The 26,110-nt window shown below is 41.6% G+C and overlaps 2 protein-coding genes across 4 annotated transcripts in view; one reads left to right on the top strand and one right to left on the bottom strand.

Moving 5' to 3' along the window:
- Positions 1 to 3,787, bottom strand: part of greb1l (GREB1 like retinoic acid receptor coactivator) — a 44,824-nt gene extending 41,037 nt beyond the window's left edge. The window contains exon 1 of one of the 2 annotated variants that reach the window (XM_071492090.1): positions 3,768 to 3,787. The gene's annotated coding sequence lies outside the window, so the exon portion shown is untranslated. Of the gene's footprint in view, positions 1 to 1,302; positions 1,443 to 3,767 lie in introns of those variants that run through there. The other variant, XM_071492089.1, reaches the window with a different exon arrangement.
- A 104-nt stretch (positions 3,788 to 3,891) lies between these two features.
- rock1 (Rho-associated, coiled-coil containing protein kinase 1) overlaps positions 3,892 to 26,110 on the top strand; it is a 30,760-nt gene continuing 8,541 nt past the window's right edge. Inside the window, exons 1-18 of one of the 2 annotated variants that reach the window (XM_071492092.1) lie at positions 3,892 to 4,767; positions 14,453 to 14,534; positions 16,551 to 16,651; positions 16,775 to 16,912; positions 17,044 to 17,219; positions 18,289 to 18,373; positions 18,567 to 18,711; positions 18,926 to 19,064; positions 20,174 to 20,265; positions 21,100 to 21,259; positions 21,612 to 21,681; positions 21,781 to 21,869; positions 22,199 to 22,247; positions 22,466 to 22,601; positions 23,053 to 23,144; positions 24,237 to 24,483; positions 25,014 to 25,120; positions 25,274 to 25,424. In XM_071492092.1, coding sequence (XP_071348193.1) covers positions 4,675 to 4,767; positions 14,453 to 14,534; positions 16,551 to 16,651; positions 16,775 to 16,912; positions 17,044 to 17,219; positions 18,289 to 18,373; positions 18,567 to 18,711; positions 18,926 to 19,064; positions 20,174 to 20,265; positions 21,100 to 21,259; positions 21,612 to 21,681; positions 21,781 to 21,869; positions 22,199 to 22,247; positions 22,466 to 22,601; positions 23,053 to 23,144; positions 24,237 to 24,483; positions 25,014 to 25,120; positions 25,274 to 25,424 — 2,152 coding nt within the window. In that variant the 5' untranslated portion in view covers positions 3,892 to 4,674. The remainder of the gene's footprint in view (positions 4,768 to 14,452; positions 14,535 to 16,550; positions 16,652 to 16,774; positions 16,913 to 17,043; positions 17,220 to 18,288; positions 18,374 to 18,566; positions 18,712 to 18,925; positions 19,065 to 20,173; positions 20,266 to 21,099; positions 21,260 to 21,611; positions 21,682 to 21,780; positions 21,870 to 22,198; positions 22,248 to 22,465; positions 22,602 to 23,052; positions 23,145 to 24,236; positions 24,484 to 25,013; positions 25,121 to 25,273; positions 25,425 to 26,110) is intronic. The other variant, XM_071492093.1, reaches the window with a different exon arrangement.

Genomic DNA, 26,110 nt, shown 5'->3' with positions numbered 1-26,110 from the left:
ATTTTAGTATTTCTAATCATGTAGCAGGAAATGTTCGAGCTGAAAATGTAAATTATAGGTGACCGGACAAGAAATAGCTGGATTAAAATGCTGCTGTAAGATGAAACGTAGCTGCTCAGCATTTGAGACTGAAGTGAGGCATGACTGGAAATGAAGTTGCCATATTATAGGGCCTCTCTGCTTCTGGTAAAATCAAGATGTCTCCTCCACTGTAGTTTGTAGGATCTTGAAATGTGCAAGTAACTGCCATTAGCTCTCATGACATTTTTGGAGGCACAGAAAAGGGGGGGCGGTGGAGACGTAAGCAAAGCAACCTCTGGGACATCAAACATGAGAGGAATGGCAAGACCGGCTGTAGTCAAGATAGACTGGTTTGCCTGTAATTACAATGACAAGCCACCACAGACATCATGTTTATCTGATATGACTTTATCTAAGCTGCTGAGGCCTGTTCCAACACTGAGCCTCAGGCAACAGTAACAGCATTCAAACATGACAAACATGTGAATGATAGTGGCCCAGTATATACTTGGCATGACTTTGTTAACAATGATTAATCAGCACAAATACAAATTGTATTTGCATAACTATCACTATCAATATTCAAATACCTGCAGGTGAGGCAGGAGAGACTGATGCCCGAATATTTTAATACCCATAAGACAAAATAATCGACTTCTCACTGAAAATGAAGTATTACTAGAGGTTTTTTTTTTTTCTTCCTGCCACAGGTTTAAAAAAGCAAAGTTCTACACTGACACTCACATGACACTGCAAAATAGGAAATAAGATTGATTAGGCTGTTGGATGTAGACGTGTTACACACACATTTGCAGGCGACCATCACTGACAGCCACAGCGATACCTCTTGTTTACTTGAGCAAATGTGAAGGAGCAAATAAAATAACTTATGTTTTGGCAGCTTGTGTTTTCGAGCATTCAAACAGGGAGACTTTGCTTATCAATGGATTATAAACTGCCACTCGTCATTCTTAAACCCCCCTCCCCCTTCCAAAAGAAAAATAAAGACATAAACAAAAACAAACAAAAAAAAAAAAAAAACTGCACTGTGCCTTCACTTGATGAATCTACCAAGGAAATTTACCGGCGAAGCAAACTTCAAGCCTCTGTTTCAGCCCCGTCCGCGGAGCTACAGGCTGCAGCGCAGCGACCATCCCGCGGGCAGCGTCCACAACCCGCTGCTGTTTACAGCGACTCACTCTCTTTCACATGAGGTGCGACGCTGAGCAGGTGTTTGAATGTGAAAGTACGGAAACGTAGCAAACATGCACACATGCCTACCTTTATCCGCACGGAAACGCGTTATACGGCCATGTCCATGTGAAGTCCCCAGCACCGCCCGCCGCCCGCCGCTCGCCGCCGCTGCGCTCACAGCTGATCCGGGCTGATCTGCGCACCGGGAGGGAGCCGCCAAGTGACGTCAGGAAATTACTGTACGTACCGTTTGGCTCAGTTCAGGAGGAAAACACCCAGGCGGACGCAAAACTAATGCATCACAAACATTTATCAATTGGCTCACTGCAACGAGCTGGTTGAAACTAACGAGAGAGGACCGTCAGGTCAGGCGCTATAGGCTGCTTAACCTGTGGGGAAAAACTGGACAAAGATAGGCCACCTTACCATTTCATAGCGGGGTAGAAAATATGGAGGATTCGTAGGTATGCTATAGAGAGCAAAAGTGAATGAATTAGAAAAGGAATTAACAAACACATAGTGGAAAAGACGAAAATAAACACACAGTTAAAACAAATGAATAAGTGCATGCAAACACAGTAAAAAAAGGAATAAAATTATTAATAAATCATTCATTCACTGTACAGGCATGCATACGATGCCTACACGCACCTGCATGCATTCAAACCTGCCTACATGCATACATTAAGCTGCATGTTACAAAGTTATTAGCCTGCCTATGGACTACATTTTCTTTTGGAAAAGAAAACACAACAGAATAGAACATAAATGAGTTTCTGCCCGTTTCAGGTTTCTTGGCACAACTCATCGAATAATCAATGATGTATTTCTCCAATTATGGGTTGTTTTTTTTTTTTTTTTTCAAATGATAACATCTCCCTCTGTTTGCAGAAATACAGAGTCGATGCACTGAGTTCAGCAGGGTGTACTGTAAAAGACTTCATATTGTGTAGGTTGTACAAACACCATGCTCATTGCAAAACTTGCTGATATTTTATAAAGATGGACGTGACAGCAGGTTCAATGGACACTTCAGAGCCGTAAATATCAAGATCACAAGCCTCTGAACATGCAGGGCTGTCACCATAGGTTGTAGAACAGCGCCCTCTGTTGGACGACAAGATGAACAAACACAGAACAGAGGATCCCTGCTGAAAAGGTCAGGGGGAGAAAAAAAAAACCTTTATAAGTATGACTGACATTGCTTCAATTCACACACTTGAAGTCCGTGCAGTCATTCATGTTATATGATTACATTAAATGTAGTTACACTACTGATTTTATGTATGAGAAAGAGTGGCAAGTATTTAAAAAAAAAAATGTGCAGCATTTTTTTTTTTTTTGAAATCACAGTCAAAAAAAGTCACGCATGAGTCCAGCTGCCATTCTCCAGGGAGCAACTGACAGCAGGTCCTAAGCATTTCCTGTTCGTCATTTGTTCATTCGCAGAACTGCATGTCCAATCACAAGAGGAAAAATAAAGGGGGTAAAAGTTGAGTTGGGATGAGCTTTTACCTCTTGGAGCCAATCTCATCTTGTATCGAAGAAAGGAAAGAACACGACAAAGCGTGGCTTATTAAGGTGTGAGGTGACCTGAAGATACCTGAACCTTACTAAATATCTATTTCTATTTATTTGCAGTTCAACTGAGTTAATTGGAGCTGGTATTCCTGCAGCTTAGATATGTCATCAATAACAACCAATAACAATATTCAGCTGATTCTTAGAGGATATTTTTTGCTTCAATGTTATTTACAGTAATGCTCCAATTATTGGATGATAGCATGACTTTTGCTAGAATAGAATAGAATAGAATAGAATAGAATAGAATAGAATAGAATAGATAAGCCAGTCATAATTAACAATCATCACACACCCACACACATGAACTGTAATAATTCCAAATATTAGTATCAGTAAGAACATTGACTTCCCACATAGGAATGCCTCTCTCTAGCTTCAGTTTGTTTTGCAGTAGGAAGGTGTATCGCAATGGAAACCCGTCTTCCGCAGCTCAGAGTCGGGTGAGGAATTTTCACAGCTAACTGATCCTGTGACCTGGTGTCATGAATGTTCACTTGGAACTCAACTGAGGAGGGTAAATATCTGTTCAATTTAGATGTCAAAGTCCTAAATGAAAACACAGGCATGCCAATGCCTTCTAGACATTAGTGATGACCATCTGACCTTTTCATGTAACTCAAAGTGACAGCTGTATTGGGTAATGAATGGAACAGCACTATAACCTCGAGAATAGAATAGAATAGAATAGAATAGAATAGAATAGAATGCTTATGGTCAAGAACCAAGAGCATCAGTAACCCATAGAATAGATTAGAATGGAATATAATAAAACAGAAGAAGCCATTTAATTATAGCCCAGAAGAGCATCTATAACCCTTATAGAATTGTTGAATAGAATAGAATAGACTAATTATGGTCCAGAATAGAAGAGAATATTCAATCGAAATACTTTTGGAAATATTGAAAATAAATTTTGATGACTCTTTAAAAAAACAAAAACAAAACAAACAAACAAAAAACTCGCGTACCTCTGATTTCATCTTTTCAGTGAGGCGCTAATATTTCTGTTGCAGCATCAGGGAGAAGCAACATGCTGCCTTCATCAATCTGTAAACTCTTTGAATGCGCCCGCGCATGCGCAGTACTTGGCATTTTGAAGTCGCTTCTCCGGGGTGTTTGAACAGGAAGGCGGACATGTTGGTCAGGCTGTGGGAGAAAATCGGGCACCGTCTGCTGTTTTTTTCCGAAAACTAACACAGATCAAAACCCGATTTTCTAGGTCTTCGATCGGAGGGATGAGGCAGTTCGGACGGGAAACGGTCGACAGCCAGTGACAATGCATGAGATGCAGCGGAGGGACTGCAGTTAACCGCTGTAACGAGTCTGTGTTTAAACTGATCGAAATTTGAAAGAAGCAGAAGTTTTTTTCCTCACCACTTCTACTTTTGAGCTGTCAGATTCGTTTGCCGTTTTCTGCAGGGGCCCGACACCGAAATGGGAACCGGCCTGGACTAACCTGCCCGCAAACTGTGCTTTTCAGAGAGACGTTGCATTTAAGTTTTAACAGCCTTTTGTTTGGATGCACCAACATTTTAAGCCCTTATCCTCAGTGGCATCCTGCGGAGGGTGACTAATCTGTCGCCGCATTTATCGTTTGCCACTGAAGTTGTTTGTCACTCATACTGGGAAAACATCTTTCTACTCTGAACATGTGGCTTTTGTATATTCGGCGCAACCTTAAACGTTTCATCGTCTGTGGAAACTCGAGGAGAACGATGTATTTTCTGTGAAGTGCGCTGTAAAGTTCTCACGAAGAAAGGAACATTTGGCTAGCTAGCTACCGCTGGCTGCTAAAGCTAGCTAGCCAGCCCTCTGCCTCGCCAGTGAGCTGTTTTTGTTCATAACCCAACACCGGGACTGAGTTTAACAGCAAAAATGTCTGCTGGGGAAAGTATGGAGGCTCGATTTGAAAAAATCGATGCCATGTTGAAGGACCCAAAATCAGAAGTAAATACGGATTGTCTTCTGGTAAGTTTGTAGCTTGCTAGCTGGCTATGTAGCTAGCGAGTCAGCCATTCTGGGTCAGTCTACTCCTTGGAGCAGAAATTCTTTCCGAGACCAACAAGTCGCCTCAGTTCTCACTGAAGAAATGTGTTGATGTTGACTCCGACAGGCCAGTTCGGGTCACACACTTAACTTCAAACACATGTATTTGTGTGATCGATTGTGTATAGAGTAAGGTTTTGCAGAAAGAACACATCCAGCAGTTTGAAACCTCTGTTATCCTACAGGAAAATACTGTATAAACTCGCAGCCAAAAACAATGATACTGATCGCCAGCATTAGGATTGGTGTTTAACGATGTGCTGTCAGTTCTCTATAACCTGGCACCAGTTAACGGAGAGTAACTAATGTAAAAGCAGTGGTAACCTAATAAGACTGACAGATGGCGATCGTCATTAGGTTCTTCAGAAAGACAGACACAATTTGTCAGATAATTTTTTTGCGGTTAAGACCAGGTAAAACAAATCGTCTGATCAGCTGCGTTGGTTTCCTTGTTATCCTCTACAAACTAATAATTGTCGTGTCGTCACTAGTGTGCCTTTTAGAGCATTAGGAAGTGGTTGGCTAGATGTGCTGTTTTGTCTAGATTTACTTATTGAAGCCACACTTCTAGTGATAGGCTGCCTGCAAGCCTGTTGTAACCTGCAGGCCCCCAGCTGCATCAGTACACCTGTTGGCTGGAGTTGTTGCTCTGGCTGCTTCCTGTCTATGGGCCACAACTCTTGAAGTGACTCTACTGTCTTGAGAAAAGAAGGCGTCTCCTGCCACGTGCGAAACCTTAAAGCAACACCTTCACAGGTTTTTATTGCATGCAGCAATCCCAGGAACTGACTCACCGTGGAGTGGATGCCAAGGGGATGTTGTTGTGTCAAGTGTTTGTTGATATCAGGAGCCTTTCAGCTTGGGTGACGGTGGCACCGAGTGTTTTCACAAGGATCTGGCTCTCAGTGACTCATGGGAACAGTTGTGATCAAACCAGAATTCATATGGGTTACAGGATGGGACGCTTTTGGCCTTTGGCGTTTACATTTTGTGTTTGCAGGTATGCCTAGGTTTTTTTTCCTAGTGTCCAGTGCTCAAGCTGCAAGGAAGGACTTGTTGGACTGTATACAGTAGTTTCATTGTAACTGTGTCAGGTGTTGTGCACATATGTTCATAGATGAATAATCCCTGTATTATACCTGTATGACATGGGATATATTAGCAGGCAGATAGACTTGCTAAGCAAAGGGAATTCTTGGGAAGCAATCTGTTTTGGGGAAGGGGGCTTGTTCTAAAACCCCACCCACACCTAACCTAACTTGAAGTGTTTGTGTATAGGCTGCAGTAGATAGTTGTCTTTTCAGAAGAAAACTTGCTTAGTCTCCATGACCTCCCATCCTGTTGCAGGCAAGAGGCAATTAAACTCACCTAAAAGTGCACACGTTCTGCATTTTTAATGGCAAAAAGCTGTGGGGACTGTTCCTGCTGGCAGCCTGACACACAAGGGTGTTGTTTCTCTTTTCCCCCCCTCTGCAATCTCCCCTGATCAATGAATGGAGGCCTTTTGCTGAGACTCTCTCTGCCACCATGCAACTCCACCCACAGCTTAATAAAATTCCATGCTAATCAAATAACCTCTTGTCTTTGACTGGCCTGGAGTTCCCTGTGTGTCCCAAAGCCATTCTGCACGTCTGGAGAGAGTTGAGACCAGGCAGGCAGCTCTGAGGTAGCTGGGTGTGGGCTCTGCTCTCTACCCATAAACCAAAATTATGTGGACTGAAGACTCATGTTTCTGAAGGCCGTGAATCAGGACATTTAACTCATAAAGCAGCCAGCATGCTTGGGTATGAGTAATAGGTTCCATCAGAATGCACAATGCAGGCCTTTTACTGGCCATGTTTCTGTACCTGGGTCTTTGGCTGGCATTTGCTCTCTGTCTTAAGTATAGCACTGTTGGGTTTACACTTTTTTCCCATAGAACCCTGGCCTATGTTGTGTGATGGTGACACTTGGCCTGCACCTTACCACTCAGCTCTAGGCTGGCCTATTGAGCACTGTATTCCAACCCCGTCGCCCTTATCTTCACCCAGTAAATAAATCCTGCTTGGAGAGAAGAGCGCCTTATCTGGATGGCCTGCCCCCTCTCCAGTCATTGTGTTCGAGGCAGTCTTCTGAGAGCCAATCTGAGCAGACAGAATTCCTGACATTGTGATGTGAAAGCTCACTGACAGTAGGGGGCTGAGCCTTGTCCTTGTATGTTTTCCCTTTTGCCAACCATATATAGCTTTCATCCAATCATTTTATCATTTGATATGTCTGGATTGTACATCCTCACCTCTGAACGTTAGCATGGAAGAAGTGGTGCGTTTGCCAATTTGTGAAAGCATTGAATTTTCTAGTTGCTTTTGCGCTTGAAAGTGCCACAGTCTGTTCATCATTTTGTAAATTCGAATGGTTGAGTAGATATGTTAGAACTTGTTTTGCATGGGCTTTGCCTCTATTTGAGATATATAAAGGCTTCCTGGCACAGTCTTTGTTCTTACTTTGACACTTGGGGTGCATTAGCTTCTCTGTGTTTTGATCCCGCTTTCATCTGCTATTTGGACTCTAAATCTGTAATAAGGGTAATTACAGGAAACTGCAAGGCCAGTAAACCAGATTTGTAGGCAGCGATTGACTGTGTGAATGCTGCATGTACATGTTAGGGTTAGGGCTCTTATTCCTAAGTGATTTAGAGTTTGAGTTGAATAAGCTAAATCAACAACATTGTTAATCCTGCAGTTTGTGTGGTAGGTTGCTTTGATGCATAAAGGCAAAATTAGCTTTGGTAAGTCATATATGGTTTATACAGTTTTCAGTTATTACAGTGTTACAGTTGTAAGCTAATTTACAAATGAAGACACACAAGTCTGTTAAAAATGATTTTGATAATTAATGTTTTGTTGATTAATTGAACGAAGTGCTTATTATTTATGCAAATGTAACTGATTAATGGTGCTGTGCGGCAAAGAAGCTGTAGAGTAAATATCGCTAGTGTGAAATTTCTTACTTGGTAATGTTTAGGTCTTTGTTTTTTCACCTCTAATTATGGTTGCTTAGCCATAGACATAATATGGCATAGTTTCCATTTCAAGCAAAATTCAGCCCAGTTCTCAGAGTATAGGTATTCAAAGGAAACGATCGTATAGCAGAACCACGGTCTACAAATGCTGCTGACAGTCCGAGGGGCAGTTTTCAGTCAGAACTGCTTTGCCTTGAGAATGATTTGAACATGCTTCCTAATTGCCTTGCACAGTCAGTCTGCTAAGGCCCAATGTGAGTAACAGCCAGAGCACAGTCAATCCTTGTCTTGCCTGTGTAGAGTGCCTGCCCTTGTCTCAGTGACCTTTGCCTTTAATGGACAAACCTTACCTGCAAAGTGTTGCCTGCCCTGATAATGCAGTTATAGTCTGTATTGGTTCTAGACAGAGACAGATCTGCACAATATGACAAAGGGAGATAATTGGTAGGACGGAGTATTAACACTACCTGATGTTTTTACAGGGTGCACCCAGTACTTGTTAGTTGACATGTAACCCAAAGAAAGATCACACTATTCAACCTCATTTTCTATGACTTATGCATTTAGAGCTCAGCATGAGATGATAAATTAGATAAATTATCTTTTTTTCTGTGTTTAAGTTTGTCACATTGTGTACTGTGTACACATTTCTACATATGTTTTGACCAGTTAGTTAAAGTTCAGGTTGATTTACCTTCCAGGCAGTCATTTTTTCAGGTTATGCCAGTGCAGTCCAGTCACCTGCTTCTGCTTTGCTTTGTCTTCGATCATTCGAAATGAAACGTGTGCAGCATGATTATCTTTAATGCTAAATTCAAGTTCAGAATATATATATATATATATACTGTTCCTCTTCATTGTCAGACGATAATGTAGCTGCCAGGAGACACTGACTTGGAAACTTACTTGGATCTTCGATGTAGCAGCATCCTTGAATGAACCACCTTTTTTTTTTTTCCTCAAATGGGCCTTGCTCACTGCTGCATTATTCCCTGCAAGGCTAATGTAACTCTGACCAAAAGCAAAAGTAACTATTTTTTCATGGTGGTGGATCACCTGCTTCATATGTGTTTCAAGTCTCTGCAAGTTGCTTTTCATGGCACACTGCCTGGGAGCAACAAAAACACGCTAATAACTTTTTGCATGCTTTGGAAAATGGACAGGAGTTATGTAAGCTCAGTGTAATTTGCTGTTAATTGGCTATAGTATGGAAACCACTAGCCCGTTCCTTTTAAGATAATTAACATATTAAGGTGAAAAGCTTGTATTTGTAGGAACGGTTATCGTCACCATTTCATCCATCCCTATTGTCAAAAAGGTTCAGGGCTGCCAGTTGTAAACTGCTCTCCTCAGCTATTCAGCTATGGGAGCAACAAATGGCTGAGCTGTTTGTAGCTCCGCATTCCCTCAACTGATTGATTATGTGCAGGGATGCATACTAAAATCATCCAGTCTTTTAATAATGGAATGCTTTTTTCCTTTTGATTCACCCACTGAACTTTACAGCCTCCTGTTTTCCTTTCATGTCATTTCTTGAGGGCTACAAGGCCAGTTGGTTTGTCCCACTTACAAGGGCCTCTCTGACCCCTGTCCCGTGAAGATGGTCGAAGCGAGCTGAGTCGAGTGTTTAATAAGATGCTTATTCGGTCATAAACTTTGGCCAGTGGAGGCAAGATAGCAGAGTTTTGCTTGAGAAGCCAGAGCTCGGTCAGTGGGAAACACGTGAGTGCCCGCCACTGTTGGAATAACTCAATTATATTTTGACGTGAAAGCATTTGTGACAGTGATTCCCGCTCACTGGGACCTCATAAGGAAATGGAATGCCCCTGTTTTGCCACCCCTGGGTTCACTGTCACTGCCGTTTATCCAGTGGAGTAGTTAGTTAGGCAGTCTTTCTAGGTAAGTGGGATTTCCTGTCAGTAGATGTTATGTACAGCACGAGTGTGCAAAAGGAGTTAAGACCAAGTGCATGGTTAAAACAAACAAAAAAAAACCAACTCACTTCCAAAGTGTACAAAATGAATGAACACCAGAGCAGATCAATATGAATTCCCCTAGATTTACATGTCTACCTCAAGCCCTGTACCTGAAAGTTAGTAGTGAGGAAGCAATGTGGTATTTCATGCTCCGAATGGCTTCATTTTTTTTTTTTGTTTTTGATGATCACATTTTTGTTGACATGGGTGCAGCCTTCCATGGGACTGCCTTTATTTGCATGGCGAGCTGAGTGGCTGTGTGCACATTTGCTCACATGTGGAAAGCATATTGTCTTGAAGAGGTGGCAGAAAAGGAAGTGAGAAGTAGGGCTCGACTTAGGCCAGTCCACATGCCTTATGCTGGCATGCAGAAAGGGATGATGTGGCTGAGTCTCCCATGGAAATTTTAACTCAGACTTTTAATGTCTGGAAAAGAGCTTGTGTGTTTTTTGTGTGTGGATTTCTCTCCCCTAAAGTTTAAAGAAATAATTGCCATATGTAATGTCAACCACTGGCTTTGTGTGTCTTGTATAACTATACATTTTTTAAAAACATGATTACCACATTTCATTAATAGGGTGATGAGATGGTTTTTCATATTATTATTTAGTAATCCCAAGGATGTGTCGCCCTCTGCCTGAAGCAGCATCAGCAGAAATAGGATAACCTGGAGCCCTGCAAGCTCCGGTTTGTTTTCCCAGCCATTTTTTTTCCCAAGACTGCCACATAATGAAACATAGCCTGTGGACTGCTACCGCCCAGTGCTTGTTGCAATGAGTGAATCATATACATGGTTTTACTCTGTCTCTAGTAGGACACATTGTAAGATTATTGTGTGTGTGTGTGTGTGTGTGTGTGTGTGTGTGTGTGTGTGTGTGTGTGTGTGTGTGTGTGTGTGTGTGTGTGTGTGTGTGTGTGTGTGTGTGTGTGTGTGTGTGTGTGTGTGTTCCATTTTTAACACCACGAAGTCTCGCTAACTCATAAAATTTGATTAAGATTGTCATAAGCTCTTGCCTTGTTGATTCAAGGCCGGTCTCTGCTGTGTGTGAGGGTATCTCAGTGCCCGAAGAACTAGAGCCATGTACATTTAGAATTCAGATCCTTTGTCCATTACTTTTTTTTTTTTTTTTTTAATCTGCAGTACTATAGCACTTCTTCACCATTTTGTTCTGCACATTTCAATCATTGATGCCTTTTTTTTCTCTTCTCTCTGTGTGGAAAGCAGACAGAAACTCCTGAGCCATTGGAAAGTTCAGAGCTGCAAGAAGTGCAGTGGAAGTGCTTATCTAGGAACAGTTTCACCTCTGGAAACTGCTCTGAATTACTGCCTTAGAAAGAGCTTTGTCAGTGATCTCGGACCATTATTCTCATATTTGTTAGCGTAGCCTGGGGCTGAGCCATGTTGGTGCTCCTGGCTGCTCCGTCTGAGTGGTTTGATAGCTAAAACCAAACAGAGACAGATGATGTTTGGTCTCTAACCCGCAACCTTGATGATCGCAAATCAGTCACCAGAGGTAACTGATGTTCCTTATTTATATATTGAACCTGGTGACCCTGCCGTGTGTGTGTGTGTGTGTGTGTCTGGTATTTTCTTTTAAAAAGAAATGTAGATATATGAACAAATATAGAAGACTCTTAATATTGCAGATATGAGCAAGATTATGGTGATGTTGGATATTTATGATTTTTTGCATTGGTGTCAGGTATTAAATATGCTAGATTAGGCAAAAACTGACATGCCTACCTGGTTATTTTATCCATCAATGGTTTCTCAATTGGTTTTCCAAAAAAAGAAATTATATCACCATAGAGGCTTTTATCTATGTCGTCCACTTCTAACACCTCTGTATCTATGAATACAATTGCCCCTAATATCTTGACACAACCCCTCTTTCCACTAGAATAGTTGCTAAACACCACAGCAGAGATGCAAACTTGGGACAATGGCTCCTCACACACCCAGTGCTACTCACTTTTACTGCTTCAAATTGCTTATTTAATGTTTATTCCTTATTCCAGTGTATTCGTTCACTCAGCTGGGCTCTGTTCACCAGTTGTGGTTCTATTTTATGCATGGTTGATTTGTTTTCTTTCTTTTTTTTCTCATTACTATACCTGCTTCCTTTTTCATGCTGGTATTTCAGTAGAAGACTCTGAGCACGGCAGTCTTCTTTGTTTTTTCCTTCATTTGTTCTCCCATTGGCCTAGCCAGCCCCACATGCACCAGCTCTCCACTCCCTGCTCCTTTCCGTCATAGTGTTAATCCCCAGTGCTGATTGAAAATAAGGCTCACTATGTGACTCTGTACTTGGGATGGATTTTTTTTTTCCTCTCCCTTCCTTCACTTTTTGTTGAGAACTTGTTTGGCCACATACCTAAAATAGCTCTCTGACGTGTACAGTCCTGTTAAGGAATGTTACTGTGGCTGTCCAGAGTTCTCTGCGGCAGGAAGTTATGCAAACGTGCATTGCTGAGCACAGAGCCTTGTGATTAGGGTCCTGAAGGACTCAGTTCTTCAGCGTTTTTTTTCCATTGCAGGCTGGCTGGAGTTGGTGTGGCCAACAAGGCCCCTTTTTTTCCTCCCAGCCTAAGGTCTGTCTTGTGTAAATGCTCCTTCCTGAAAGTTGATTTAAGTCTTTTTTTTTTTCTGTCTCTAAGATGAGCAGATGATGACTCTCAGCTCCGCCATGCGTGCTGCGCACAGCCTATCTGCTCATTAATTTCCCCACAGTCTGTCTCTGTGAATGCCTACATTGCTTTTGTTCTTCCCACCCGCCATTCTTCACCTCCCATTTTTACTTTCTCCCCTCCCACCTGCCTTTTTCCTTGCATCCACCCATCCCGCAGGGCGTCTGCTGCTTTTATATCTCATAGAGGGAGGCATGGCCCTGACCTCCTCTGCTGAGCAGAAGCAGCAGAGTTACTTAAGAGGATTCCTCGCCTTGCCTGAGCTGCTGATTCACCATGTGTCATCATTGTTTTGCTCAGAGATGCAAAAAGAAATGTCATTATGTTATAGAAGAGGATTCACAATACGAGAATGACAAGATTCTTGCTACGATAGGGAGTGCAGCAATGATGTCACCTATGTCAACAAGTAAAATAAACTTGTTTGTTTATATAAATTGTGGACAACTAGTATTTCCCTCTGACATTTAAAGAGACACAATGCAGGTTGGCTGACCTGTGACAGCGTCAGAAAATGCTTCTCAACATCTGGCTCACGCCTGCTACACGGAGCGCACAACAGTGTTTTGAGCTAAAGTGTTTGTGTGCCTGTCTTGTTGCAGCCATTCTGGATTATAGACGATTAGATTAAATCCCACCAGTGGCACTTCTGCTTCTGCCAAGCCTAAGGCAAGATAACCCATACTGTAGGTTTGTTTACAGCTCTTAAAAATGTCAATATTTTAGCTGTGGCATCATAATTTGAAATGGCTATTCAGTCTTTTTAATTCTATTTAATGACAGCATCAGTCTTAATCCTGTTTTAACAGTGGTAGAGGGACGATGTGACTCAAGTTGTCACGAAAGGGATTCTAATGAGGGTCAGGAGCTGGTGAGGCAGGAGTAACTTCTATAACTCCAGTGGGTGTTGCAGCCTTGTATTGTAAAAGTCACACAGTCGGCCTCACTGTATGGTTATTGTAAGGCACCACCCTGTTGCCTCAGTCATCAAAAGCTACTTAGTTCCTTCAGTTGCTTTTATTAGAAATTCGGTGATCAGGGTGGGAAATTCAGCCTCTGGTCACCCATCCAGAATGACTGGTGGGTGTTTGAAATCTTCCAGACACTTGCTTTTTTTTTTTTTTTTTTTTTTAACATCAGCCTGCTTTCTAATGCAAAACCGTAGCACTTCTCTGAAGCACCCTCCTTTTCACATTGTCCATGTTTGTGTACTGACTGCGTGGTTTTCTAGAAGTATAGCTGATGAATGCATTTCTGATCAGCAGCTGACTCAAGCCCCCGGATGTATCGGCCTCTCTCAGCAGGCATTTGCTCACATGAGCAGACTTTGAGTTATGTGCTGTGAACTACATTACTATCAATAACAGAACCTTGACAACAATAAAACCAGATATGCTTTGCTTAGTTCTTACGGAAATTGCTTTGTTACAGTAAATCATGCTGCAGCCTCTTATGGAAACACGTGAGCACTTGAGATATCAGTTTTACATGAAAAAGCAGTTGACATCTAAAGGGGATTACAACAGTAATGGTTTTTTTTATTTGGGCGTTTATGTCTGTTATTGGATAGGACAGTAGACTTAGCTATCGGGTCGCCCACAACAATAATTTTATAGATTTTCAATTCAAATTGACCTTGGCAATGGCTTTTTAGTAACAAGCATGCTGTGAAGTGCTTTAGTGGATCTGTTTTTAATCAACTAATCAACTAGAAAAAACAGTGAATGTTTACAGTAGAAATGAAATCTGGTTATTTGTAATGCGCTAAAACCCTCTTAGACTTTATTAATGTCAGTTTGTGCTGAAATCGCCGTTCTACAAAGACCAGTGGCCTGACAGGACACTGTGTTTGCACTTTCCGTGTTGTCCGGGATGTTGTTAGAGTAGTAAACACTGTGTGGATGTGTTTGCCTGCATGTTAACCCTTCTCCTCTCCTCCCAGGATGGCTTGGATGCACTGGTGTACGACCTTGACTTCCCTGCCCTGAGGAAAAACAAGAGCATTGACAACTTTCTGAATAGATGTAAGTAGCTCGCCTCATGCTTTTCTCCTCATGTCCTCCTTTTTAATGCTGATCTCTCCGTGTCTTTCACTTTAACCATTTGTGTTTGCAGACCCCGGTTACATGTGGGTACAAGCCTAGGCTCAGAAAAGAAGACTGTTTTTGGGTCACCGCCTCTATGTAGGCTTGGACACAATAGGTGTCTGCTGCTTAGTGGCCCCAACAAAGGGGCTTTCATAAATGGCTGGTGACCCACATGATGCCGATCGCGATGGCTTCTCTTTTTCTCAGTCCCCCCAGACTAGGGAATCCCCATAACTATGTTTCAGGAAAAACAGAAAGTATCAATGGCTGAGAGTGAGGCGAAATCTACCTTTCCTTAACAGGTCTAGGATAACTGCCCAATTCTGGGAAATGGCACCTATCATGTTACAGTGTTTATCGCAAAACTTGTTCTTGTACATCGAGGAATGTCTGAGGTGGGAGGCGAAGAACCAATGTTATATCTCGGGGATATACGTATTTAATTTCCTGAATTACACATAGACAAACATGCCATTTAACAAAACACCAATAACCCAACATATGCTTGCTCTCCTTGTCTCCTGTGTTTCTTCCTCTTGTTATAACCCAAAACATTCTCCCTCTCTGTGGCAGATTTTGCAGCCTTCTGTATCTCTTTTCATTTTCTTTGGTTTTTCTTCATAGTCCCCCTGTAGAGAAACACTTTGCACAGAGATCTATTCAAAAAGATTCATATTTCTGTGCAGTATGGATCAGGGAGTGATTTCTGACAGGGGAAAGTGATTAGCACGCTGTCTGCACTGTCTGCTGTGGAAGTGCACAGATTTTTGTATGTGGATTTCTCACTGTGTCCACAACAGCAGCTGTACATTCAGCCTGTTAACACCACGTGACTCAAGAGTTGATGTTTGTCAGGTTGTGTGGTCTGAGCAGGACTTTGAGGAAAACTAAAAATCATAGTTCTATATTTGCATATAAATCCAAGCTACTGTAAACCCCTTTGGCAATAACTGCCATTAGGCATCTCCTCTATTACTCTTGGTACTATACTTTTGTGAATAGCACCCAAGTGTTAGAAATGCATTGATGGATATGGACTAATGGACTGGCTGTCTTGTGAGACACCGGTCCTCAGTTGCATGCGTTGCCTGAAGGGCTCTTTCCTCTGATCTCTCTCCTCCATACATTGTGCTTTGCACTACGATCGTATCAGCTGATTGCTCCACTGTATACATGCTGGGACCTACTGGAAACAATCCTCCTCCACCTCCCCACACACAGCAACATAAAAATGCTATTTGCACCATTTCTAAACATGGTTCATATGTCTTTTTGGTCCTCTGGGATTTTTCCAGTAAGGATCATGATCCCAGGAACCACAGCACAGAGTGGAAATGACTCACTCTCAAATGTTCTTATTCTAATAGCTCAGGGCTTGCGTTTTATTTTTAGATCGATTGAACTTGGATGCCCCTGCACCCACCCCCCCTTTTCCATGCATTCCCGTGCCAGTTGTGACCCATGTGAATTGAAAATTATCCCCCTAGTCCAGCTTTGACCAAATTTGGCTGAACAGTGAATACTACCTCCCTTAGGGGAACTAGCGTTGTTACATCAGCAAGAGGTCTGCTCTGTTTGCCAACATGCTGGATGTTCCTATGAAAGTCGGCCTTTGCTTTGTGTAGATATTAAATGACACCTAATGATGTGAGATAATAAAAACAAGGTGGCAGTGAGAGTGGGGGGGGCGGGTGATCTTGGGGGTGATCTTGCATTCAAGATGTAACCAGTAGAAACTGCATTTTAATAACAAAAACGACCACCATCTGCAAGTTGGTGGTTTCTCATGCACCTCATACTGTATCATCTTTCCAACTGTAACTTTGGCTTGATGCGTCAGAGTGCAAGGATAAGACTCCTCTTGTAGTTCAGAGCAGTAACTGAAGCAGAGCATACATCCCTGCATAGATTCAGTTTTCTTTAACATTTGTCTTTGTTTGTTTTTTTTTCCAGACAAGGAAACCATTAGTAAAATTCGTGATCTACGCATGAAAGCAGTAGACTATGAGGTGGTTAAGGTTATTGGAAGGGGTGCATTTGGAGAGGTGCAATTGGTAAGAATACCATTTTTTTTAAGTAACACTCTTTTTAAACCTCTAATATAGTCAGTATTGTTTAATTGGTTCAAAAATAATATATTTCTGACTTGACTGTCACATCATCATCATCTTTTCCAGGTGAGACACAAAGCCACGTGCAAAGTATACGCCATGAAGCTGCTGAGCAAGTTTGAGATGATCAAGAGGTCAGACTCTGCTTTCTTCTGGGAGGAGAGAGACATCATGGCTTTTGCCAACAGTGCGTGGGTGGTGCAGGTATGATGTGATAGAGTATAAGCATGGCCCAGTTTGATGTTATAACAGCCCAGCCTCATGTGAGTCTGAGGTGATATTTGTTGATATTTATTGTTTTTCACTGATCATTTTTTGCCCCCCCCATTCCACAGCTTTTTTTTGCTTTCCAAGATGATCGCTACCTCTACATGGTGATGGAATACATGCCTGGTGGCGACTTGGTCAACTTGATGAGCAACTATGACGTCCCAGAGAAGTGGGCCCGCTTTTACACAGCTGAGGTGGTGCTGGCTCTGGATGGAATCCACTCCATGGGCTTCATTCACAGGTAATGAGAACACTTCTACCTTCTCCTTATTGTGTTTGTTGGTTTGGCTTTGAAATTTGCTCCAGTCGAACACATGGATGCGGTTTGATGTTCAATGAAACTGCTGTTTCTTACCTCTGTGAGGCACTCCTTAAGTTGCTGTTTAGAAGGACTTTTGAAGCGAATGTGTAAAATCATTTATCTTTTATGGTCTTTAACAACTGTGCGATATGCAGTGGGATCTAGAAGGTGTGGTGGCAACCTATGATCTAAGGGGGGCATTGTAATGAGCAGGAAGTAGTTCAGGGACAGAGGCACTGTTTATAGCATTGATGCTAGCTGCTAGTGTTCTAACTATAGGTCTCATGCTACAGTACTGCTTGTTTTCACAACTGAGACTACATTTACTCAGGCACAAAATTCCCTCTGGATTTATATTATAAAAACTAACTCTTTGCTTCTTCTCTACTTGAATCTCAAACCAGTTACAGGCTTTTAAATGAGTTGTAGTTCTTGTCATTGTCAATGATTTATATGAGATTTAAACTGTATTTCTATTCAGTTCAGTTCTATGGTGCTTGCTCGATTGATCTCTCTGCACTAGACGTGGAAATATGATATAATTTTTATACACAACAGGCATAGAATATTTTTTTTCCCCATTTGTTTAATGGTAGCTAATATTATTCTGCACAATATGCTCTGTGCACAGCTGCAATGATGGGAAAACACACCTTGACACCTTGACAGTTGTAGTAAACAGTTCTCTGCTGTTCTCCCATTACCGTACCTTGCTAGAAGTTGTAGCGAGAGGAAATTTCAAAAGCATAAAAATTCTGCTCTCTCAATTCCCAGCTCGCTTCATACCTCATTACATCTGACCTATCGCTGCAGTGGAGTGCAGCACCATCAGACAGTTGTGATTTGGAGAGCTGTTTTCCCAAATGGCTCAAGCAGCTCTAACCTTAATGGCACACATACCCTCCTGCAAAGTGCTTCAGTTTCCTTGGTATATGTTTGAGTTTGATGTAATGTTTGTGAGTTGTACATGTGTTTGATATGGCTTTTTTTTTTTTTTTAACCTTTACAGGGATGTGAAGCCTGATAACATGTTGCTAGACAAAGCAGGCCACTTAAAACTGGCAGATTTTGGAACCTGCATGAAAATGAACAAGGTATTACATTCAGTTTCCTTCAAACATAACATGTCTCACATTACACAGATAATACTATCTCAAGTATAAATATTCAACATCAGTTTCCTGATGATTAACATCTCTCCATTTTTGACATTTATTTTGATTCCGGAAAAGTATTGAGATTGTATTTGATGTTTGTTTTTTTTTTTTTTTTTTTCCCTCCCCTCAGGATGGTATGGTACGATGCGACACAGCAGTGGGAACTCCAGACTACATTTCACCTGAGGTACTGAAATCCCAAGGAGGAGATGGCTATTACGGCAGAGAGTGTGACTGGTGGTCAGTGGGAGTGTTCCTGTACGAAATGCTAGTTGGTGAGTTTTTGATTAAATATTTGCTAAAACAGTTAACAGTTTACAATAAAGTTTCAATAAATCATAACAAAAACTCTGGATCATTTTTACCTTTACTTCCAAGATAAAATACAAAACTGTTGACATGCTTTATCTTTTTCAGTGTAGTTTTATTGTTTTGATTAAATTTCCTGTGGACATTTCACTAACCACCAGCTGTTTGTCTTGTGCACAGGCGACACTCCTTTCTATGCAGACTCTCTGGTGGGGACCTACAGCAAAATTATGAACCACAAAAATGCCCTGACCTTCCCTGAAGACAGCGACATCTCCAACGATGCCAAGAATCTCATCTGTGCTTTCCTGACTGACAGGTTAGAGAACCACTGGATCATGAAGAGGGTCCTTATCTGTAGAGCCTGTCTTTGTTTAGGTTTGAAGTGTTTTCTGGTGTAGAGGACCGTCTGTGGAAAGAATCCTGATAGAAATGTTCATACTACCAAAGAAGCAGTGCCTCTGTGCATCATTTATCACTGCTTTCCTCTACTGCTATTTATAAATCACACACACACACACACACACACTCACACACACTCGGCCGAAAGTTCTCCAGCACTGTGCGGGGGCTGTTTTCGATTCACAAATAGATAATTATATGTCTCTGGAAAATATTCTTTTTTTTTTTTTTTTTTTAACTGTTGCAACTGTAGCAAGAAGATGGCAGTATATGTATGTATACAGGCAGGAGGAAAGCTATATTTTGTAAGAATAAACTAGACCAGCTTAATTAACAAAAACCGTAATTTAGCTCAGTAATACATTGACCTTGCTCCTTCTGAAAAAATCACCTTTTGCTTTCATGTTTTGGACTAATTTGGGAATCATTTGACAATAGTAGACCTCTTATGCCACATACAGTGTTTAAATTGTAATGGCACTTATATAGTGCTTTTCTAGTCTTACTGACCACTCAAAGTACTTTACAATACTTGCCACATATGCCCATTCATACACGCACTCATACACTGATGGGTCAGCCATCAGGGGCAACGTGGGGTTCAATATCTTGCCTAAGGACACTAGAGACCAACAGAGGAACAAGTGTTGAAAAGTTAAAAAGATGGGCATATCAGATATTCTTTATGCCTGGGGTTTATGACTTGGATACAGTTACCACACTGTGGTTTCTGAGTGAGGAAAGGGTGGGTATATGATGCATCTTTCTGCCATTTGAATCTTTGGAGTGAATATGATTCACATCTAGAAACAATTAGATTTGGTGTTCCTGTCTTTCTGAGATGGGTCTACAGCCGCCATCCGTCTGGCTTGTCGCCTACATCTCGCTAGTTTATGTCTTTAGCATCTTATTCCAGCGAAGTAGCTCTAATTTCAGGCACAGACATTTTCCTTGCTTTAAGCCCTGCACGCAGAACTGTTGAAATGATCAAGTATCAAACCAAGTGTGTTCTCCTGACCCCTACAGGGAAGTCCGGCTCGGCCGTAACGGTGTAGACGAGATCAAGAGACATCCTTTCTTCAAGAATGACCAGTGGACATGGGAGAACATCAGAGAGAGTAAGAACATTTTCACTGCTGAGACCACAGATAGCTTCACACCTCCCACGTCTGCTCGCTGTTATTTCAATCATGCAGCCTGAGTTCATGTTTTCCATTTGACCTACTACAGACAGTTGCAGGAAATTCTTGTAGACGAGCCATTCATTCAGCATCCTATCCAAGACCGAACGTGATTCCTGCTCAGAGTAATAATTGGCAGCACAGCATTTTTGAGGCCAACAACAGGGGAAGCAGTTCAATGCAAATGTTAATGCGCTGGGATTGACACTGGAGCAGAGAGAGATTAGAAATGTACAGCTAAATCCAGTAGCTAGAGTCAGTCCTTTAGTGGCTTTATATTTAATACTTTACTAGGCTGAAGTCAGCACTTTGGTGTTGGCCACCCCTGTCGTTCCACTGGCTGATCAGCTCTGCTAGCTGGCTGGTTCCCCTTGTTTTAAAGAGAGTTTCTCTGCAGAGAAAATTGAAACACTGGTTTCCATGTCTTTTATCTGTCCCAGATAATCTAACTCAAAATGCTGGTATGATAGATAAAAAAAAGAAAATCTGTGTTTGAAGTGATGCTGGTAGGAGAGAAAAATAAGTCAAAGTCGAAAATGGGCAATAAACTTGAGCATTTTCAAGGCCTAATGCGATCATATAAGTCAGGGGCATATTTGCATCTATTATTTCAGTGATTTAATGATGAAGAATGAACATTTTGATTGTTAACTGATATTATTTTACAGCTGTGTTCATGCATTTGCATCAGACTTATCATACGTAATGAACTGCGAAAGGCCCTATTTACTGTATCGTCACCACTCTTCCATCTCCTTGTGCCACGTGCAGCGGCTGCTCCAGTAGTGCCTGAACTGAGCAGTGACATCGACACCAGTAACTTTGACGACATTGAGGAGGATCGGGGAGAGGAGGAGACCTTTCCCATACCAAAGGCCTTTGTGGGCAACCAGCTGCCTTTCGTGGGCTTCACTTACTACAGCAATCACAAGTAAGTCTGCCAGACAGTACTGCAAGTCACGTTTATTGTGAACGTGGAGAGTTGCCAGTTTGGTTCCTCATAACAAAGGATTGTGTAAAATTGCATGTTTATGAAAATACAGTGATGTGTTTATGACATGATGCATTGTTCAGTCTATATTTCACAACCTAAAAGAGTAACTTGTGTTGGAGCAAATGTCAAAGATACATTAACTCTTCTGTTTGCCTGTGAATGCTTGTTTTATAGCCTGTACTTTTTTATTTATTGAAAAAGGAGTGGCAGGTTTGAGTTTTTACTTGAAGAGGTTTTAATTTAATTGTTGTAGTTACACACTCGTAAAAAGAAAGTGTTCTTCTTTCAGCCTTTTGCGCAGATCTTCCACAAAGACCAGTGACAAACGTAGCAGCTCCACAAAGGAAGACAAGAGTCATGTGAGTAGAAATTTTTAAGAGAAAAAATCTTTTACAATGTAGAATATTAACCAATCTACCGTCTCGTCTCATGCGCTCAAACGGTCTGTTTCTGTTTAGCTGGAAAACCTGCAGAAACGAATCTACCATCTGGAGGAGCAGCTCCACAGTGAGATGCAGCTGAAGGATGAGTTGGAGCAGAAATGCAGGTGCGCAACCAGATCATTTATTCATACAGAAGAGGTTTACTTAGTCAAACTAAAGGCCTGATGCAAATTCTTTGGTCTCCGGGACAGGCTGAAAAACAAGTGTTACAGAGAGATGGAAAGAAACATTAAGTTTTAATGAGAACAAAAAGTTCAATTGTGATATTTGTAAAATACAAAAAAAAGGACCACAGATATATTATCAGTGTTTCTTTTTAAAGAGGAAACCAGACTTTTGCACACAGCATTAGACATGTGATTTTCATGTGACTTCTACAGTATTTGTTTTAAATGTAATGAAGTTAAGTATTTGTCTTAAACTCCTCTTCTAGGACATCAAACACCAAGATCGACAAGATCATGAAAGAACTGGATGAAGAGGTGAAACTCTGACACCTTTTTTTTTCTCTCTCAATTTTAAAATTTAGATTTTATGATGTCTGCTTTGCAATTATATCCATTTAAAGAAACATAAACTGAAGCTACAGCTTTAATATTTTTGGTAAATTGAGTAAATGACTGTTTACAATCAGAGGCTAAGGATTAAGGCTTGGTTTGTTGCTGCCACATGATGGCTTCTCTGTTGTTCCTCGCCACAGGCAAACCTTAGGAAGAGTGCAGAGGCCAGCGTGTCTCTGCTGGAGAAGGACAAGATCATGCTGCAGCACAGATTCACCGAGTACCAAAGAAAAGCTGACCAGGAGGCAGAGAAGAGACGCAATTTGGAGAATGAGGGTAAAGATAATGTGGCACTGCTGATGTCTGATTGAGACACTTTGCAATTAATGTATGATTGCAGAGTGAAGCAGCGATGCAGTCAGCGTTTGAACATAGTTTAGTTACATGGTAATGCCCTCATCCTCTCAGCATCATTTGATCTGGCCAAAACACATGTCCCAAATGGATTACTTGGTATCCTGGTGTGACACCCCTCCCACTCCACCTTGCCTGCTGCTAACTACAGATCTAGTTAAGTGCTAAACCATGCACATGTCTTACTGAATTTCACATTGGCTGTCCACAGAAGATGGCACTAAATGGATTAACAAGGTAGAAGCTGTTAGAATTAAAGACTTGATATACTGTGCACACAATTTAACAACGTTTTAATCAGGAATTCGCACATGTTGTTTTGTTTGGTTAAATGAGGGTTTTTCTAATTGATTTCCTGTCTGATTATTTCTAGTGTCAACTTTAAAGGAGCAGCTTGAAGATATGAGGAAGATCAGCCAGAACTCGCAGGCCTCGAATGACAAGATTGCCCAGCTGCAGAATCAGGTACAGTACACCTGCTCATGCAGGGTTTTCCCTGCCATTGTTAGACTTCACCACAGCTCCTAAGCATTTTTACTTAGCACCTAAACTCAATGAACAGAAAAAAACGCTCTCAACCACTCTGGAGAGAAAGGATTGGCCCAAACATAACTATATCATGTCTGAACCTGGTGTTTAAAAAATTGGGGTTGTTGAATATATCAGTACTGCAGATATTCCTTTTAAACGGAGACTTTCAGAGTGTTGCATTATGGGTTAATGAGTTTTGAGGTCTGTCTATAGTGAGCCTATAGTGAGTTAATCAGCCTTAAAAGTGCTTCGTTAGTCCAGCTGAACTCACAGGAGTCTCCAAAGGCCGGTGTAACACATTCTGCTGCCACAGAGGAAATAAATTCATGACAAGTGAAAATGAGTTCTCCGCGTCTCCTCTTCACTGCAGAACTGAGCCAAGGAGAGAATCTGTCAAACAGCCAGGAATTACATCAGTCACAGAAGATGAACTCAAAAAGACTGAAGTCTGAAAAATGTTAATGTCAGAGGAAATAATTACGCGAGAGGAATGAGAGGGAGAGAGGAATGGACTTGCTACAGTAACTCAGTCAGCTGACTAGTGGCCACAGGGAAAGTGAGCTGTCTACAGACTTCTAAACCAGACAAAAATTTTGGGAAGCAGCCAAACACTGTTACATTGTCAGATGGCTATGGGAGGATGCCATCTGACAATTCATATCTAATCAGTACAAGTCTGGTTTGCTGGTGTTATTTTGTATTGCACACAGTCTGATCACTTAAACATATTGAAGAATTGCTTCAGAAAATAGCACTCACTTCATCAGTGAGTATATTTGTTTCACTTTTTTTTGCTAATGTCTAAGTGTACTGTAAAAAACAATCAGTGTTGTGTTTTTTTTATAAATATTGTAATGATAACGGTTCAGAATGATGTGAAAATTCATATTTTGACAGCACCGCGACAGCTCCTGAGCCCTCCAGAAACCTCTGGAGAACACTAGACATACACAGACACACTCTGGACTAGTGGCAGAAAATGCATTTAGCTTCATCCCCTCTGACTCTCTCTGTTTTGATCGGCAGCTGGAGGAGGCCAATGACCTGCTGCGTGCAGAGTCGGACACAGCAGCGAGACTGAGGAAGAGCCACACGGAGATGGCGAAATCAATGAGCCAGTTGGAGAGTTTGAACCGGGAGCTGCAGGAGAGGAGCCGCGCAGTCGACGGAGAGAAGGCACAGCTGGAGAAGGAGCTCCTGCTTGTTCAGAGCACCCTGGACTCCGAGAGGAGGAACTGCAGCCAGGGATCAGAGGAGATCAGGGAGCTGCAAGGTGACCCACTGACACACAAATGACGACACTGACGCGTGCAAATCCAACACTTTAAAAAAAAAAACACATGCTTGACCAGTTACACTGTTTATATTTTAAAAATATGATCTGATGCTTATCAGATGAGAGAAAAGTTTTACTTTGAAGACAAGGCCACATAGAGATATATATCATACAAATCTGGGCAAAAAGAAATTTACAATCCCTGAGGCAAAATTTGAATATTTGAAACACACTCTGTGTGGTTCCAAATCCCTCTTCAAGACTAATAATCTCACTCTCACTCTGACATTCGAGACAGCTGCACATATTTCACAAGATAGAAGCGCTGACAAGGCCCACAGCAGCCAAATCCATCTGTGATTATCAGCCAGCTACTTATCTTTTAATGGAAAACGAGATGTCAAACAGAATGTCAAAGAAAACTAAGAAATATGACTGTTTACAAAAAGAGATTTTGCCCTGAATAAACCAGCTTCGTATCATAAACACCATGATCCTGACTGTGTGTATTTATCCTTGACTCTCAGCGAGGATGGCAGGGCTGCAAGAGGATAACAAAAACTTGAAGCTCAGCCTCTCCAAAGTGGAGGCAGAACGTAAACAAGCCCAGGAGAGGAGCAATAACCTGGAGAAGGTATACACACAAGAAAAAAAATAGTAGTAGTAGGATTTATGCAATTGTAAGAATAGCTGTTATTTTATGTATTTTTAATTGGATTAATGCAGAGTGTTGTGTTCAGTTTGTGTGATGTTGTTTGTCTGGTTCTGACCCCCGCCCCATCCCCAGGAAAAGAACAACCTGGAGATAGACCTGAACTACAAACTGAAGACCTTGCAGCAGCGTCTGGAGCAGGAGCAGACTGAGCACAGGGTGACACGGGCACAACTCACTGACAAATACGAGTCTATTGAAGAAGCCAAATCAGCGGCCATGAATGGTATTCCAGTCCTATGTCAGAGCTTGCCCTGCTCACTGTTTTTCACCATCCTTTGATCCCATTTTTTTTCCTTTCTTTTTTACCATCCCACTTTGCCTTGTCTCTCGTTCTAATTTTTTATTGCCTCTCCACCTTCATTTTATTTAACTTCTGCCTCACCCCATCACCTTCCTCCTGCTTCGCCTTCTCTTTTCTGCAGTCTGATCAGACTCCCCTCCAGGGGCTGTTTGTGGTGGGAGGAATTTAAGGAGTGTAAGACAGTCAGCGTGTCAGGACATTGCCTCATTGCATATTAAAGCTGGACTCTAAAGCAGTCTTTGCATTAGAGCGATCATCTGTCCAGGTGATTTCTTGCCTTTCATCTAGTGTGTGCTGGAATCAACTCTCCAGCGTCTCCTTGGCAAATTTCTCCCATGCCGGTTCTTTCATCTTTGTCCATGTCTACTGATCATCAAGAAGTCCTGAATATTTCAAAATGTTCCAATAACACCGTCAGTTTACAGAAAACAGGGTTCCTTTTAAACAAAGAGAGCTCAGAACATGTGCTTGGTAAAAGAAAATGAGAGAGAAAATGAGTTAGTTTCCGTTTCCATATATGTTATTGAATATGGGAGGGAAGAATCCAAAGGTTTCCAGAGTACTAACATTATCATACAATGTGTACAAAGTGTTTTGCTTGATATCAT

The sequence above is a fragment of the Trachinotus anak genome, unplaced genomic scaffold (genome assembly GCF_046630095.1).
Source record: "Trachinotus anak isolate AG129_WGS33_773 ecotype Australia unplaced genomic scaffold, CSIRO_AGI_Tana_v1 ptg000012l, whole genome shotgun sequence".
Lineage (NCBI taxonomy): Eukaryota > Metazoa > Chordata > Actinopteri > Carangiformes > Carangidae > Trachinotus > Trachinotus anak.
Note: the sequence above shows the minus strand (reverse complement) of the source record. Positions and strands in the feature narration are given on the sequence as shown.